The 16,563-nt window shown below is 44.0% G+C and overlaps 1 protein-coding gene across 5 annotated transcripts in view; it reads left to right on the forward strand.

Moving 5' to 3' along the window:
* Positions 1-16,563, forward strand: part of col27a1.L (collagen, type XXVII, alpha 1 L homeolog) — a 314,667-nt gene that overhangs the window by 93,130 nt on the left and 204,974 nt on the right. For all 5 annotated transcript variants that reach the window (XM_041573258.1, XM_041573257.1, XM_041573260.1 and 2 more), the window contains exons 15-16: positions 8,787-8,840; positions 10,639-10,683. In XM_041573258.1, the coding sequence (XP_041429192.1) occupies positions 8,787-8,840; positions 10,639-10,683 (99 nt within the window). The remainder of the gene's footprint in view (positions 1-8,786; positions 8,841-10,638; positions 10,684-16,563) is intronic.

The raw sequence follows: 16,563 nt of genomic DNA on the forward strand, positions 1-16,563 counted from the left end.
TCTTAATATACCTGTATGTGTGTATGTGAATCCTTCTGCCCGGCCAAACCGAATCCTAATTTGTAAATGCAAATTAGGGGCGGGGAGGAAATCGCATGACTTTTTGTCACAAAACAAGAAAGTAAAAAATGTTTTCCCCTTCCCATCCCTAATTTGGATATACAAATTAGGATTCGGTTCGGTATTCGGCCGATATTATTTACGAATTTCTGCCGAATCCAAAATAGAGGATTCGGTGCATCCCTAGCTGAAACATGTCTGTTCTACAACTCATAGCGCCATTGATCAGGCCTTTATGAGTAGAAAGGGTTCTTTCTTGGTAGCTGAAAAGATCAAAACTTCTTTTGACCCATGTTGTCTCTTTCTTGCCCAGTAGCATAGTAAACATTTGCCTTCTAGAGCTCTGATTCCGAAACTGTGGATCCTGATGCTGTTTAGGGTTGGACTCCAAGTCCCTCCATTAATAAAGTGAAAAATCATGCTACTATAAGTAATAGTAATTACATTACAAAGACTGGGATTCTGGTTGATGACCCAAAACACAGTTCTAGAATTAATTGTATGCCTTATTTTAAACACTAATACTCTCTAAGGCCAACTAAGAGGTTCACATCCTGAATTAAAAGTTTTCTGACAGCCAGAGCTTTAACCCCTGGTGTGGGTCTGCTCTACAGAGACCCTATCTCCCATACCTCTTGGTCTTTCAGGTCATTCTCCTACTCTTTCTAGACACATTCTTCTAGGTATAGAGTAGACTTTTCCACCGAGCTGCTGGACCAGGGATCTTATTTTTATTGTTTTTTTTTAATTTCTTTATAAGACTTGCTCATCTGTAATGGAGGCCTGAGCAATGCAAATAGCAGCTTTTAAATGTGTACAGGAGAATTGGGAAGACCTCTGTTGTTTTAGTTGCCCAGGTAACAACTCTACCCCTTTCCAAACACAAATGAGTACTGTGCTGGAAAAAAAATCAGCGTCTTTAGGAAATTGTATCTTGGCTTTTTTTTTGGGAATTTACTGCCATTCTGAGCATGACAACAATAATAAGTTCCTTTCCGCTCTGACATCATTCAGCCTCTAAGAGGCATCATACAGCGCTGCACATGAACTCAATTCAAGCCCATTGTAAGAAACTGATAGCACAGGAACTCTAGGGCCATGCCTGTTATATTTAACTTCACAGATACTTTTAAGCCTTTTTATCTTATACAAAATATGTTCATGCCCCAGTTATCTCATAATACTATTTGAAAATATGTTTAACGTCCCAGTATCAGTCCTCCTACTATGGGTTTTGAGCAGAATGCAGGAAAATAAATACGTATTCAACCCAACTGGTCCTTAAGGTGGCCATACACAGTCCAATAAAAGCTGCAGACAGACAGACTGATTCAGCAACTTATTGGCCAGTGTATGGGGCCCTCCGATGGGCTTCCCCGATCGATATCTGGCCAAAAGTCAGCCAGATGTCGATCGGACGGGACTAAAAATCCAGTTGGATCGCAGATCGCATCTCTTCATTGATGCGGTTCCGCAATCCGACCACACGTTTACCCATCATTATGATCCACCTCACGGTGGGCATATTGGGGAGAGATCTAATCGTTTGGCAACATCGACAAACGAGTGGATCTCTCCGTGTATGGCCACCTTTAGACAGTAATCCCCCTACCTGTTGGGATAGGCTTGCAAGGGAGACTCAACCAGCAGAGAACTGTAGGTCTCCATCATACTAATGTTGACTTTTCCCCTTCAAGTTAGTAACCTGCCACTGCATAATACGATTATTTCTTTAAATATTTGCTTAAGCTACTATGTGGCAGTAATCCTTCCTCTGTACGGAGAAACATGCCTATGCATTATAAAGCACCCCCAGAAAACCTGTGCCTGCTGCGTTTGTGTCTATCTGCAGGTGGCTTGTTCTGAATATTCCATTTAAAAGGCAGCAATTGCTGTAACATGAACCTCATGTGGTTGTTAATAGCATGGGGTCTGTCCTGAATAAACAGTGGCCTAAAGAGGCCTTTGTAGCAGGATGCACAGAGAGGCGGCTTGTCTTAAGGTGGCCATACACGGATAGATCCGCTCGTTTGGCGATGTCGCCAAACGAGCGGATCTCCCTCCGATATGCCCACCTTGAGGTGGGCAATATCGGGCTGATCCGATCGTGGGCCCTAGGGCCCAACGATCGGATCCTAGCGTTCGCCAAACGGGCGGTCGGATCGCGGGACCGCATCAACGAACAGATGCGGCCGCGATCCGACGGGATTTTTAACCCCATCCGATCGAGATCTGGCCGACTTTCGGCCAGATCTCGATCGGGGAAGCCCGTCGGGGGCCCCCATACACGGGCCAATAAGCTGCCGACTTGGTCTGTCGGCAGCTTTTATCGGCCCGTGTATGGCCACCTTAAGGCACGAACTTTCCGATGTGACTCTAGCTCCGTGCACATGGGTCCAGCAGTTTGGCTCTGCCAATGAAACGTTTATGTGTTTTCCATGTTAATTATGTGCCATTTGACTGTAGGGAAGGATTAGAGAGACACTCACTGTCCTTTTTATGTCTTTCCTTCTCTGTTTAATTTCTGACACTGTTAGTTTAATTATATTAGAGGGGAAATAAGATCCAGGGATATACGTAGGGGTTTTTTGCATTTATTATGGCTACCACCTTGCATGCTGAACACATAACATGTTTGAAATTGCACATGGAATATAGGTGAGCTCCATCATCTCATACAGGTTCACTAAAGCCTTATACATAGAGCTGGATTTCTTCCATCTGATCACTGTGGCAAACTAGAGCAGTGGGTTCCCATGGTCATTTGTGAACATTATTGTACTGTACCCTAGTACACTGGGTTAGGGAAGGCTTGACCTTGGAGCAACCGTAAGTTCTTTATGCCCTTTGTAATGGCCTTTGTAATGCTGCAGTGTACGTTTACGAAACGCATTTTAGGACATCCTGAAGCGATATACATGTCCTTCATGCAATGGCACATCGGTTGCTTTTACCATCACTCATCGTCCAAATCTGCAATCACATCTCCATCCTCTACCCTCCCTTATGAGCCGTCAGTCATACGAACTCCGCCCTCAGCCTTCTGCCTTCAGTCTTCTGCCTCAGTCCTCCATCCTCCGCCCTCAGTCCTCTTCCTTTTAGTCCTCTTCCTTCCACCCTCCCTGCTCAGCCCTCCACCCGCTTTTTTCAGCACTCCCCCCTCAGATCTCTCTTTTCAGCCGACAGTCGTGTCCCTAAGTTTCTAGTAGTGAGCGAGGGCGGAAGGAAGAGGACTGAAGGCAGAGGACTGAGGGTGGAAGGCAGAGGGCGAAGGATGGAGGGCAGAGGATGGAGGACTGAGGGCAGAAGGCTGAGGGCTGAGTTCGTATGACTGACAGCTGAGAAGGGTGGGAAGAGGACGGAGGTGTGACTGCAGATTTGGACGATGAGTGACGGTAAAAGCAAACGATGCACCATTCCGAAGGCATAGGACATCGCATGAAGGACATGTATTTCACTGCAGGATGTCCTATATTGCGTTCCGTATACGTTTCTTATCTTACAGATCCTTTTCTAATGTTATTACAATATTCTGCAGTTCAGCCTTGTGGTTGGTAGTGTATAAAGCTGTAGGTGCGGCAGCTTTGACTTGAACAAGTCTCTGGGCCACGTTCCATGGTCCGCTCGGTGACCCCTGCCCGCAGCCTTCATTGACTGACAGTGTGGTCACTGGTGAGTGTGCCAAAATGTGGCTTGTGATAGACCCATATTTGATCTCTGGCCAATTTTCACTCTAGCTACAGTAGTCTCATGGGCATTGCTGGCTTCTACTGCTGTTTCACAATATATGTAAGTAGTATTTATATTTATCTATCCACTATCTGTAGCACTTATTACAGTGATAGGGTTTATATGCCTTATTATGCGCGCTGAACCTTAATTTTCTGTGTGTTTATACATATGCACGGACCATTAGCTTATTGTGTGCCCAGAATTCCTTCTCTGTATCCTTTAGGGATGCACCGAATCCACTATTTTGGATTCGGACAAACCCCTGAATCCTTAGAGAAAGATTCGGCCGAATACCGAACTGAATTCTAAATTAGGGTCGGGAAGGGGAAAACATTTTTACCTTCCTTCTTGGGTGACAAAAAGAATCCGTATAGCGGAGAATTACTTAAACAGGGGGTCTCACTACTGGGAATATATTGGGTAAAACACACTTTGTTTATTCAAAATGTAAAATACTCATACTGGACATAGCAGCAATGTGTTAGGTGTAGCAACAATCCATTTGTTTCACTAAAGGTAAAATAACACATTTAATTGAGTAAGTATCTGGCTACTGTTAGGGATTCAAAAAAGATTCCCATACAAATAATGCTAGTACGTGTTAAGTATTGTTCAATCAGAAATGTATCCCCTTTGAAAAATGCGAAATGCGCATCGGGGTGGACTCGCAGCCACTGCCGGAACTAGGGGTAGGCAGCGTAGGCACATGCCTAGGGCGCAAGGCTTGGAGGGCGCCAGGCACGTACCTTTCTCCGCTTCCTACCCCTAGTCCGGCTGAGTGCGCTCCTCTCCTCTTCAGTCCTGCGTACTGTTTGTGCGCGTGCGCATGCGTACGCATACAGGAGGGGAGCGTACCGGAAGGGGGTGATGGGTCGGGAACAGCGCGCATGCTCGCATACTTCCTGCACGCGCGGTGGAGGGGGCGCAATGGCTGGCTGGGTTGCCTGGGGCGCCTGGCCGGCCTGGCCCTGCTCGCAGCAATTTTAAGGTGAGGACTAAAGGAATGTGCAGGTGGTTGCCTTCTTTGCCTTTATTGTAGGCTCTCAATTTTGTGAAATGGGGCATTGGGGCATTGGGTATAAATTTCTGATTGAACAGTTTTTTAATATGTATGTGTATTTTAAATTTTGAATAAATAAAGTGTGTTTTACCTAATATATTCCCAGTAGTGAGACCCCCTGTTTAAGTAATTGTCCCCTATACGGATTCTTTTCTTCTTAAATGTATTTACTTTAGGGGGGAGCTCCGGGTGAACTTTCCGTTAAAATATACTGGGTAATTATATGAATGTTGCACCTCTAGGTGTAGCTTTGGGATATTTTTTTCTTGTGTGACAAAAAGTCGGATTCGGTTTGTCCGGGCAGAAGGGATCGACCGAATCTGAATCCTGCTGATAAAGGCCGCATCCCGAACTGAATCCTGGATTTGCCGCATCCCTAGTATCTTTGTATTTATACTTATGGGAAGGAATTGTTTCCTGTAGCCCTTTTAGCTTCAGGATTAATGTACACAGTTTTACAAATTGGCAGGCCATTTTCAAAATGGATTTCCGGTGCTGATTAAGCATTTCTTAATAGGAATTAGCCCAGTACCTCACTATTATGTACTCTGTATTAGCAGGAGTCAAAACCTGCTCCACTGTCAATGTTATTAACTCAGTCAGTTTATGGATTGCTCCATCCAGAATAGAAAGTAATTCGTAGTCACTCAGGTAACTCTTCATATAAATGTGGGTGCTGAATATAGTTTTGAGGTGAGGTGACAAATGGAATACTGTATAAGGTCTTGGGCAGATATTGCCAGTGTGGCAGTTATTCTTAAATATATCCCTCTGTGTCAGTGTATAGGACAAGGATATCTGCATATGCTTTCTAAGAAGCATCTTTTAGGCCAGTGACTAGATGCAAGGGCTTATGCAGACCCACTGGCAGAGGACAACATGAACAAGCCAATACTGTCCTGATGATGGGATTTTGAAGCCTACCCAATAGATATCAGTTGGGCAGGACTTTGGTATGGTATATAGAGACAGATAAGCGATAAGCTTTAAGAAGTGCCAAGTAGTACTCACATGGCTGCAGCTACATAATGATGTTTCCCAAGTGACATTTGTTAATTGCTTGGGAATACCATGTCCCAATATCCATCTTGATGGCAATGCAAAACTTGTTAGGGCAACACGTGGTTGTAAGTTTCCCGATGATGTAAGAAAAGACTTGGGCTTGCACTCCCTGTGATTGAATCCAGTGCTGGATTCGCTGGCTCCTTATTAGAACTAGCAATATCACACCCATGTGGCCCTAGAATTTCACTGGGGGTTGTTTACCTGGATTCTGGACTCAAGTGCAAGTAAGGGCTGTATTCTGTACCTTGTGGTGGGAGTTGCAGTTTGGCGGAAGCAATGCAGCCCTGTCCTTAACAGTTGGTAAGTACAGGGCTCCTTTGCAAAATACAGTGATACCGAACAATGTATTCATCAGGGGAATGCTGAGACCAAAACAGAATGCAGAGACTAAACTAGCTGGTAGAAATAAATGGCAAGAGATCCAGCAGACTCTGATCTCCTGTGTAAACAATGCCATAAATACATTGGTCACCAAACAAGCAGATGTTTGCCTGATCTGTCCAACGATGTGGAGGTTGTATTGAGCTGTATTGTTTGACCCCCCCCCCCCCGATCAGTGCTGGGATTAAGGGAGTGATGTATTTATAAAGTCAACCTAAAGTATAACAGACTCAAAGTCCCAACCAAACGTCCGTCACGGAGGCAGTTGTTTTAAGGTGGCTATACACGGGCCGATAAAAGCTGCCGACAGACCGTGTCGGCAGCTTATTGGCCCGTGTATGGGGCCCCCCGACGGTTGATGCGGTCCCGCGATCTGACCCCCGTTTCCCATGCCATAGGCCCTAGGGCCCACGATCGGATCAGCCCGATATTGCCCACCTCAAGGTGGGCATATCGGGGAGAGATCCGCTCGTTTGGCGACATCGCCAAATGAGCGGATCTCTCAGTGTATGGCCACCTTTAGTCCCATACACGGGCCAATAAGTTGACCAAGTAAGAAATAAATGCCGATTAACTATGGTGCATAGCTGGAGTTTAGTTTAAAACTTAAGTTGGCCATCAGGGCCGCCATACAACAAAATATTCTGGGCCCCACCCATTCTGGACCCCAAGCCCCACCCAAGATCCCACCCACTCCACGTCACAGTTAAAAGACCACACAGACATTAGCGATAAAAAGGTAAACCCCCCACACAAGTTATTAAAAGCAATTGGGTGACAGGGCCCCTCGTAAAAAACATTGGTTGCAGCGGTCTATAGAGTATTAAAATAATACATTGGTGGCCAGGGGATTAAAAAAAACAAAAAAACCCCCACACATTTGTGTTCAGAGGAATTCAACTCATGGCTTCAGGACTTCAACTTCGGCCATTTTTGTGACTTCAGGTCTTTTCACCCCTTCGGGACTTCGGCTTTGGCTATTTTCGTGGCTTTAGGTCTTTTCGCTGCTTCGGCACTTTTGTGACTTCAGTAGGAGGCGGCATGGCTTTGGCGCTCTCAAGGGGGGCCTGGCTCTTTCTAAAAGTTCAGCATTGCCGGGTCCCCCTTCAGGCCTGGGCCCGGTACACTTGTACCTCCTGTGCCCCCCTGATGACGGCCCTGCTGGCCATACACAGGTCAATAAAAGCTGCTGACAGACCGAGTCATCAGCTTATTGGCGCGTGTGTGGGGCCCTCCAACAGGCTTCCCCTATCCATATATCCATATATCAATCGGCCAGGGTTCGACGAGCCAACCACCTATACTGGCTGCATTATTATCAGACCGATATCGCCCACCTCAGTGTGGGCACATCAGGGAGAGATCCGCTCGTTTGGCGAAGTTGCCAAATGAGCAGATCCCTACGTGTATGGCCACCTTTAGACTGTGGACTTCTAAACGCAAAAAACTCTTTCTATATGAAGACCAGCGCCATCCAACTTATTAAATCCACAGTAGGCTTAAGAATCTGCCTGTAAACCTAAGACAAGACAACTGCTGGCAACTAGTTGCTTGTATCCCTCTATGTCAGATCATTGAGAAGGACAGAGCTGCTGATTACATCTCTGGCATGTTGAAAAGCAAGTAGGCGCATATTACATTCCTTTGATCTCCTTTCCTCCCTCGTTTGATTCAGGATGTAGTATTGAGAGACACCAAACCCCATTTATCCGAAAGACAGTCTCTTGTTTCCTCTCATCCAAATAAAAAAAAAAAAAGCTCTTTACTATCATGTGAGCTATCCCTGGCTCCCAGCCTGTTCTGAAGCCTCTCCACACATGCTGGAAGATCTCCACAGCTGATTAAATTATTAAAAATGTACAGTTCTGAGGCATCGCTTAGCAATAGTAAAAGCCCAACTGGACTTTATCTCCATTTCAAATGCTGAAAATCAAGTTGCCATGACCAAATCCAAAGCCAAATGTCGGGTTTGACCTTCTATCTTAGCTTATATAGATTATGGACATCCAACCCAAAGTTCTACTGGTGTTGTTGAACTTAAAGTCTATTTGGATGAAAGTCAAGCTACTACTTGCAAGAAATACATTTTGTGTGGCTTAGATAGGTTGGTCGTGAAATGTCCAGTTAGGTTGCAGTCTGGTGAGCGGTATCATTGAGAATACGGAGCTGACTCCCTCGAGGAGCACACAGTGGAAGTGGAGGTGGGCGAGAACAGTAGCGAGATTAATTTGGGGAATAACTTGGCCCTTGAAAGCAGTCCAGCTGTCCTGAGCATCTTGTGTCAATGGAATGTTTTCAGTTGTAACTCTAGAGGATTTGGCCTCTGCTGGCAAAGAGTGTAGAGGATTTCCTCCAAAAAATCACAGACTGATTATTTTCTCTACTTTATCAACAAAGGCTCTTTTTTTTCATTATTTATAATCCCCTCCCCCCTCACAGGTTTCCAGCTGACATTGTTTCTAAAATATGCTTTTGTTATTTCTGACAGGGCGATATGGGTGCTGTTGGAGCTGTAGGATTTCCAGGACCCAAAGGTTTGAAGGTGAGTTTATCGTTTTTATTTTACTCATAGTGCTTCATTTCTGTAATAGTACATCCTTGATTACTGCTGAGTAGGGATGCACCGAATCCACTATTTTGGATTCAGCAAACCTCCAAATCCTTTGTGAAAGATTCGGCCGAATACCGAAGCGAATCCGAACCCTAATTTGCAAATTAGGGATGGGAAGGGGAAAAAATTTTACTTCCTTGTTTTCTGACAAAAAGTCATGTGATTTGCATATGCAAATTAGGATTCGGTTCGGCCTGGCAGAAGGATTCGGCCGAATCCCGAACCGAATCCTGGATTCGGTGCATCCCTACTGCTGAGGCTGTTGCTTGATTTCCATTTAAATGGAACCACCCTATGTATTATTTGCAGTTAGCTATTTTGCTTTAAAGGAGAACTAAAGCCTAACTAAAGAAGTAGGTAGAAATGTTGTACATTATGTTTTGTCAGTGGCGTAACTACCAGGGGAGCAGGGGGTGCGATTGGGCCAGGGCCCGCACCCCCCCAGGGCTCCCCCGGCAGCTCACGCGCCACGATTCCCGGCCGTTTCCAGGTGTCTCTAGTTACGTCACTGTGTTTTGTGCTTCTGTACCAGCCAAAGGCAACCAAAGCCCTTTAGCAGTAAAGATCTGTGTCTCCAAAGATGCCCCAGTAGCTCCCCATCTTCTTTTCTGCTGATTCACTGCACATGCTCTGTGCTGCTGTCACTTACTGAGCTTAGGGACCCACTCACAATATACACTACACAGAGAATAGAAATGTCACAATATAAGGCTGATTAGTAATTAATACAGATAATTACTACATGGCATCACAGAAACCAGTGCAATTAGCATCAGAATTTAATAATCAGCCCTGTAGCATCAGCTTATATTACAGGGGAAGCTCATTTTCTGCTGGATAATTAGTGACGAGCCCTAAGCTTAGCTTCTCAACAGCTGCTCAGAGCCCACTGAGCATGTGAGTGTCACAGACACTTTCCAAGATGGTGACCCCCTGTGACAAGTTTGAAGTCCTGGATCATTGCTGCTATTGACAAGCTGAAACTTTAGCCTGGTGCAATAAGTTCAGTATATAAAATATGCTATTTTTTGCCATATTCATTTTTAGGGTTTAGTTCTCCTTTAAGTTCAAGGTGAAATATGCTGGACAGGCTTCCTAGGTAACTAAACTGCTACCTCCAGAAGGTTCTGTACAGCTAATTCATTGAGTTACGCGAAAACTGGTCACTCAAGGAGAAAAAAAAAACATTTTATTTTCAGAAAAGTCTCCATGCAGATGCTCCAAACTGTCGTAGTTGATGCATAATGTCAGCTCTGCACAGTGCAAGGAAGCCTCATATTTTCGGGTTTCTATATTCAATGTAAATATACCTGTGCAGCTAGAGCCACCTAGAGGCTAGGTCACAGGTACTGAACTTCTCCTTCAAGGATTTTTTGGCACCCACTCTGTGCCCGTACTTCGTATCTATCTATCGGATCTATGGGCAGAATTTTAAATGGATAAATGGAAATATGTCTCCGTAGCCAAAGGCCAAAGACTATTACAGTCAGCTCAGTGTTTAGCAAAGGAAAAGTTAAAATGTTTACATGTTATTGGCTTGCAGAGATTTCCATCCCAGGGTGTAAAGGATAATTGTCCCACTGCATGGGAAGAAATCACACAAGGGGGGTCTGTTTATTCTATAAAGCTAAACGGGTACCTTCTCACACGGCAGCATTTTACTGGCAAGGAAATGAATTTAAGTTGTATCTGTACCATCTTAAGCAGATTTTTTTTTTCTCTTTCTCAGGGGCTACCGGGGAACCCTGGAGAATCTGGACTGAAAGGTGATAAGGTGACCAGAATACTCCCTTACTGCATTGTGTTTTGCATGCCCCCACCCATCTGCAAGTGGTAGGATATGTCCTCTTAACAGATGCCAACTGTTCTTGCATGATCATTTATGTGGGATTGCTGTATTTTGTATGGTGCATGAAAATGTGCTTTAGATGTGCAGCTGATAGATTGGGATCTGTATTGGCTTGGGACTACTTAGCTCCTCTTTATTATGAAAGCTCTCCATTAAAACATAATAAATGTGGCATCATTTCTGCTGCTATTTGGGTGGCTCCCATAGAATCATCCGATATCAATAGCATCTTCCAGCGCACCGCAAGCAAATAAATGGAGAGGAAAAGGCAAAGGCATAAATATATATATATATATATATATATATATATATATATATATATATATATATATATATACATGTATCTATAGCAGGCTAAAGCCTAGATGAGAAGTCAGGTATGTTGCATTTGTCATGGAGGATGTGAGTGTCCTTCAAGCATTCTGCATTTTATTGTAGGGCAAGTAGGCAAAAGTAATGGCAAAGGGCGTCTGCTCTACCAGTCATCCAAAAACAGTAGCAGACAAAACGCTCCCATCTGCTGTCATTGCTTGTAATGTTATTAAATGGAGAACCCACATTGGGCAGAGACCTTTTGAGGTCCACCTGTTATCATTCCATGTTCATCAGCTAGGGCACTTTCCATTGAGTGACATTACAAGTGATGGTAGATGAATGGTCTCGCCATTCTGCTGGATTATAGCAGTGAATGAAATGCCTCGTGGCCATAGACCTAGAGATCCGCTTGTTCTGCCTGAACTATCGAGATCTGGCTGACTTTCGGCCAGATATCATAGTAACATAGTAAGTTAGGTTGAAAAAAGGCACACGCCCATCAAGTTCAACCTTTTAACTATTTTTAACCAGCCTAACTCCGAGTATCAGTTGGAGGAAGCCCGTCTGATGGCCCCACAAACGGGCCAATAAGCTGCTGACTCGGTATGTCGGCAGCTTTTATCGGCTCATGGATGGGGCCTTTAACCTAATGCACTAGGAGTCTCCTTACTGCACAGTCTGTGCGAAGGGCCTTTGTGCAACTACTCTGTATTATTTGGCAGCTGACAGTTAGTGACCGGTCCATTTCAATGGCATACGGTGTCTTTGTGGCAGCTGACCATATGCAGCCAATCGTTGTGTCAGTTGATGGTATGCTGTGTCTCTAGGAGGTGCAAGAGTGTAACTTCTCTCTGTCCATGTAGCAATTGATGGCGAGATTGCTTTTCTTCCCTGTAGTAGTTAATAGCTCTATTATGATGCTGATTGAGTGTGAGCTCTGTCTGATTTCTTTTAGCAGCTGATTACGTGACAGCTGTTCCTCTGGCAGGTTTTATTGTGCAACTACTCTTTGTGCTGGTAGCCCTTGCAAATATGCTGCCCCGTAATATCGTATTTCTCAGGTTTTCACTTTATTAAATCAAGTGTACAGGCGAGGCATTAACATTAAACGCAAATCATGAAAAAACACGTTTTTCCCATGAGATGGGACATGTTGAAACCATTCACTCCTATAGAATTAAACGTTTCCACTTCGCGACCAGTGTCGGAATTTACTGAGCTGATTTGTAGCCAATAAGGGGACATTTATGAAGGCAGACGTTACTCTACACTTGACTTTTATTACATAGTCTTGCGCCAGACTCTGAGAAAAGTGCCAAAGGCCAGCTTTGTGAGCCCAGTTATTTAATCTGCACTCTGAGAAGCAAAGATTATAATGAGAAGTATTGCGCTGCCATTGCTGCAGGTAGACTTTAGGGCAATAGAACCCATTTATGTATCCTAAAAAAACTGCACTGTCCCCATCCTTAATGACTCCCAGCACCCTCTGTATCTATTTACTGACTGTGACGGATTTGTGCTTCCACCATGGATTCCACAACACCAGTCGTGACCTTCTCACAAATAAACTGTTAAATCAAGATATGCCCAACTTGGCCAACCTAGTGGTGCAAATTTACTGATCCAGTCTGTAGATTCTATGGTCAATAACTAGATTAGATGCAATTGCATGCTCACAGACCGCATTCTTGGGCACATGCACTATACCGGCTGATGGAATTTCCCACAATCTGACCAAGTGCCCATCATTAGAGAGGACTTCTTGGGCCAATAATCTCAATAGGGTACCTTTAAGGGTATTTATGTCATAGGTTGCTGGTAAGAATAGTCTTTAGCAGCTTAAACACTAAACTGACTGCGTAGAGAGGTCACTCTTTCCCTCATATATATATATATATATAATCAAGTGAGGATTGCTATATGGCTTGCCTTGGCATTCTGCATAGCCTGCCCCAAGATAAATATGCTATGATACAACTTGGAGAGGACTACATATTTCAGTCAAATTATCAGTGTGGCTAGCACCATAGCAATCCCTTTAGAATGTTTTGCTTTACTCTCAAAAGTATGGAATTTGGGGTTTTATTAATGAAGCCAACAGAGCTCCACTTGGAACCTTAGCTTCAGAACAGGTTTATTTAGTGGCACTTGATCCACTGTTGTTTTTCATACTTCCACTGGGACCTGTAACGCCTGCCTATCCTGGGTTTCCCCATGTGCCAAGATTAGAGGTTAGGGTGCAGATCTAAGATTTAGAATAAGAAACTGGCCAGGGATTATCTTTATATGTCTAGTGTCTGATGCACATAGTGAATTGCAAAAGGGCATTGGAGCTTTCAGGCAGTTGCCTTCAAAGAGAAGAGAGGCTTATTTTAAGCATTTTGTCCACCACCCACAGAGCTACAAAAAGCCAGGATGGCAGAACACTTGGAACGAGCCCATGTGTCATTACCCTAAAAGAAGGGTATAATTGTGAAGTGTAGATAGTTTGGATCAGAGAAGATTAGTTGGAAAGGCTGGTCTTCAGGACACTTAAAGACTAAGTTCATGGAATGCAGTTGGGAATTCCACAAGCATGGTGCATAACAAAATATAAGGGGCGAGTAAGGGGCGAGTATGGACACATTGACAGATGAAGGTAGATATTTGTTACAGAGAGACAAAGTTTACATTTTAAGCTGCTGGATACTAATAAAAGCAGGGTTCTGAACAACGGGCACATCTAGAGGCCCATTTATCCAAGGTCGAATTTCAAATCCATGTGAAAATTTGATTCGTATTCGATTCGTAGGAATCAAGTTTTTCTCCCGAAAAAAAACCTTGAATGTCAGAAAGGCTATTAACATCTCCAAATAGCTCAACAGACCTCTGCCTTTGACTTGCACATGAACTCGGCAGGTTTTAGGTGGCAAACATTCGAATTAGAACTGTTTACATGGTCGAGCTGTGATAAATCTCACATTCGAATTTACATTCGAATAGGGGGATTAAAATTAGAATGTTTGAATTTTGATGTTTGAAAATTCGAATTAGAATTTACTATTCGACCCTTAATAAATCTGCCCTAAAGTCCCCCATACACGGGCCGAGAAAAGATGCTGACAAACCAAGTCGGCAGCTTATTGGCACGGGTATGGGGCCTTCCGACGGCGTCCGCTATTGATATCAGGCCGAAAGTCGAACCTGCCGATAAAAAGTCCCGTTGGATTGCGTCTGCTTCTTTTCGTTGATGTGTTCTCGCGGCCTCCATTCTGATCCGATTGTTGGGCCCTAGGGCCCACGATCGGATCAGCCCGATATCGCCCATTTCAATGTGGGCATATCAGGGATAGATCCGCTCGTTTGGCAACATAACCAAACTATTTGATCTCCCTGTGTATGGCCACCTTTAGTGTTGTGTGAGCGGTATGTAGGTCTGGAAGCAGTACTTAGCTTGGATTGCTGGAGGCCGGGAAATGCCAACAATGAAAGAATGAAATATCTCTCAATCGACTAAGTTGTCATCAAGTTGAAGTGCCTCTAATAGGCGTAAACAGTCACAGGTCTGCTCATGGTGGTGGTGTAACCTTCTGCCTCGCGGGAGTAAATGACTACAGTTATGGAAGGTATCTGGTGATCGTATTTTAACATTGTAGCTTCGCTCACAGACTCTGAGAATGTAAAAATATACTTACCTATAATCACATTTCACTGGACTTAATACAGAGGATTTGCTTGTATCTAAAGAATATCAATACAGCATCGGATCCTGACCCTAACCTGGGATCAGTAAGCCATAGACATGTAGAATGTTATATTTGTAAAACACAGGCCAACTGCCAGCCCCCGTATTTACTATTAGCTCTGACAGATTGATTTGGTGTCTAGGGGCCCACAGCCAAAGCATAATATTCCCACAGGACATCTGTCATGCCTAGAGGGTGGATCAGTTTATGGATTATGTAAGATCTATGATACAGTAGATCCCCCTTTGACCCCTTTCATACACCGTGTAGTGCTACCTCTACTATTTCATAACTTAACCTACAACAGAATCCTCATGGGAAAGAATTTAACGTATTTACTTGGAAAATCAACCCAGTTTTAATACATAGTCATCCTTTTTCTCTAACACAGAACGTTAAGCATAAAGCTTTGGAACATTCAATGCCAACATCTTCCTTGCACCACTCCACATCTGTATTCTGCAGTAACACTATTACATGGCTTCCATATTGCTTGCCTCGGCATTCTGCATGGATAATCGCAGAAGAGCACCAAATAGTCATAGTAAACGTATGGTTATATTGTACTAGCATATACGACGAGCATCATATCAAGTCATTTTTGGTCATCAGTTGACCTGAATGTGTAAAACAGGGATCCCCAACCTTTTATACCCGTGAATATAAAAAGAGTTGGGGAGCAACACAAGCATGAAAAAGTCACAGGGGATGCCAAATAAGGGCTATGATTGGCTATTTGGTCGCCTGTCCGCCTACAGGCTCTGTTTGGCAGTGCACATGGTTTTATGCAACCAAATTAGGAATTCAAAAATTAGCACCTGCTTTGAGGCCACCGGAAGCAACATCCAAGGGGTTAGTGAGCAACATGTTGCTCAAGGGCCACTGGTTGGGGATCACAGGTGTAGAATTTGAGCAGGCAGTAGCATTGGAATAATAATGCTGAGCTTTCATATGGTTGTCATAGTCTTGGTCTAAAGAAAGTAGATATGTCTGTTTAACATCCCATGGGAAGCACTTCCTGCTGAGTAATTATTTATTAATTTTGGAGACCAACATCTCCATTGATGTTGCCCATAGAAACCACTATGCAGTTAGATTTGAACAGTCACCTACAAGCTGGAGCGATCAGATAATGGTTGGGATGGCTGACTAATCCTGTTTGGGGAGGACCATATTGGATCCGACAGGTCTGCATGAGTTCCCCATATGATCCAATCCAAAGGGGTCAGCCAGTTCTAGGGTGCCCCAAAATCTGTTCATTTTGTGACCTTGCCAAAAGAATGGGTCTGCCCTTACTTGGCCAGCTATTTAAAGTTAAGTGTCTAAACTAGCCTCTCTACCCATCACAGTGGAATAGTGACACTAATATGAGCTTGTTGAGAGCACAGGTGACTTTCTAGGGCCAAATGCGCAAACTGTCTGTCTGAAACTGCCAGAATTCCATTTACTAAACCAGCTGTGCAGACTAGAGTTGGATTCATTGACCTGTACAAAAAGCTGTGTAATTGTAAGCTGTGCCAGGGAATATGTTCAGCAGTTACTGCATGGAATGGCCCAGTTCCGCAGATAAGGGTCACCTTGAGGATAATGTACAAGATGCTCTTGTGAAATGCCATAGGACTGCTATGTTGGATGCAGTCCAGAGGCTGATGTTCTTACTCAAAAGCACATGTGAATTTTTGTGGTGAGACTTGCGGTTTGTTTTTGGTGGATGGATCCTCAGATCTTTCCTTTGACAGTGACTCCGGAGCATAGAATGCTTTCT

The sequence above is a fragment of the Xenopus laevis genome, chromosome 8L, assembly GCF_017654675.1.
Source record: "Xenopus laevis strain J_2021 chromosome 8L, Xenopus_laevis_v10.1, whole genome shotgun sequence".
In the NCBI taxonomy this organism is placed as follows: domain Eukaryota; kingdom Metazoa; phylum Chordata; class Amphibia; order Anura; family Pipidae; genus Xenopus; species Xenopus laevis.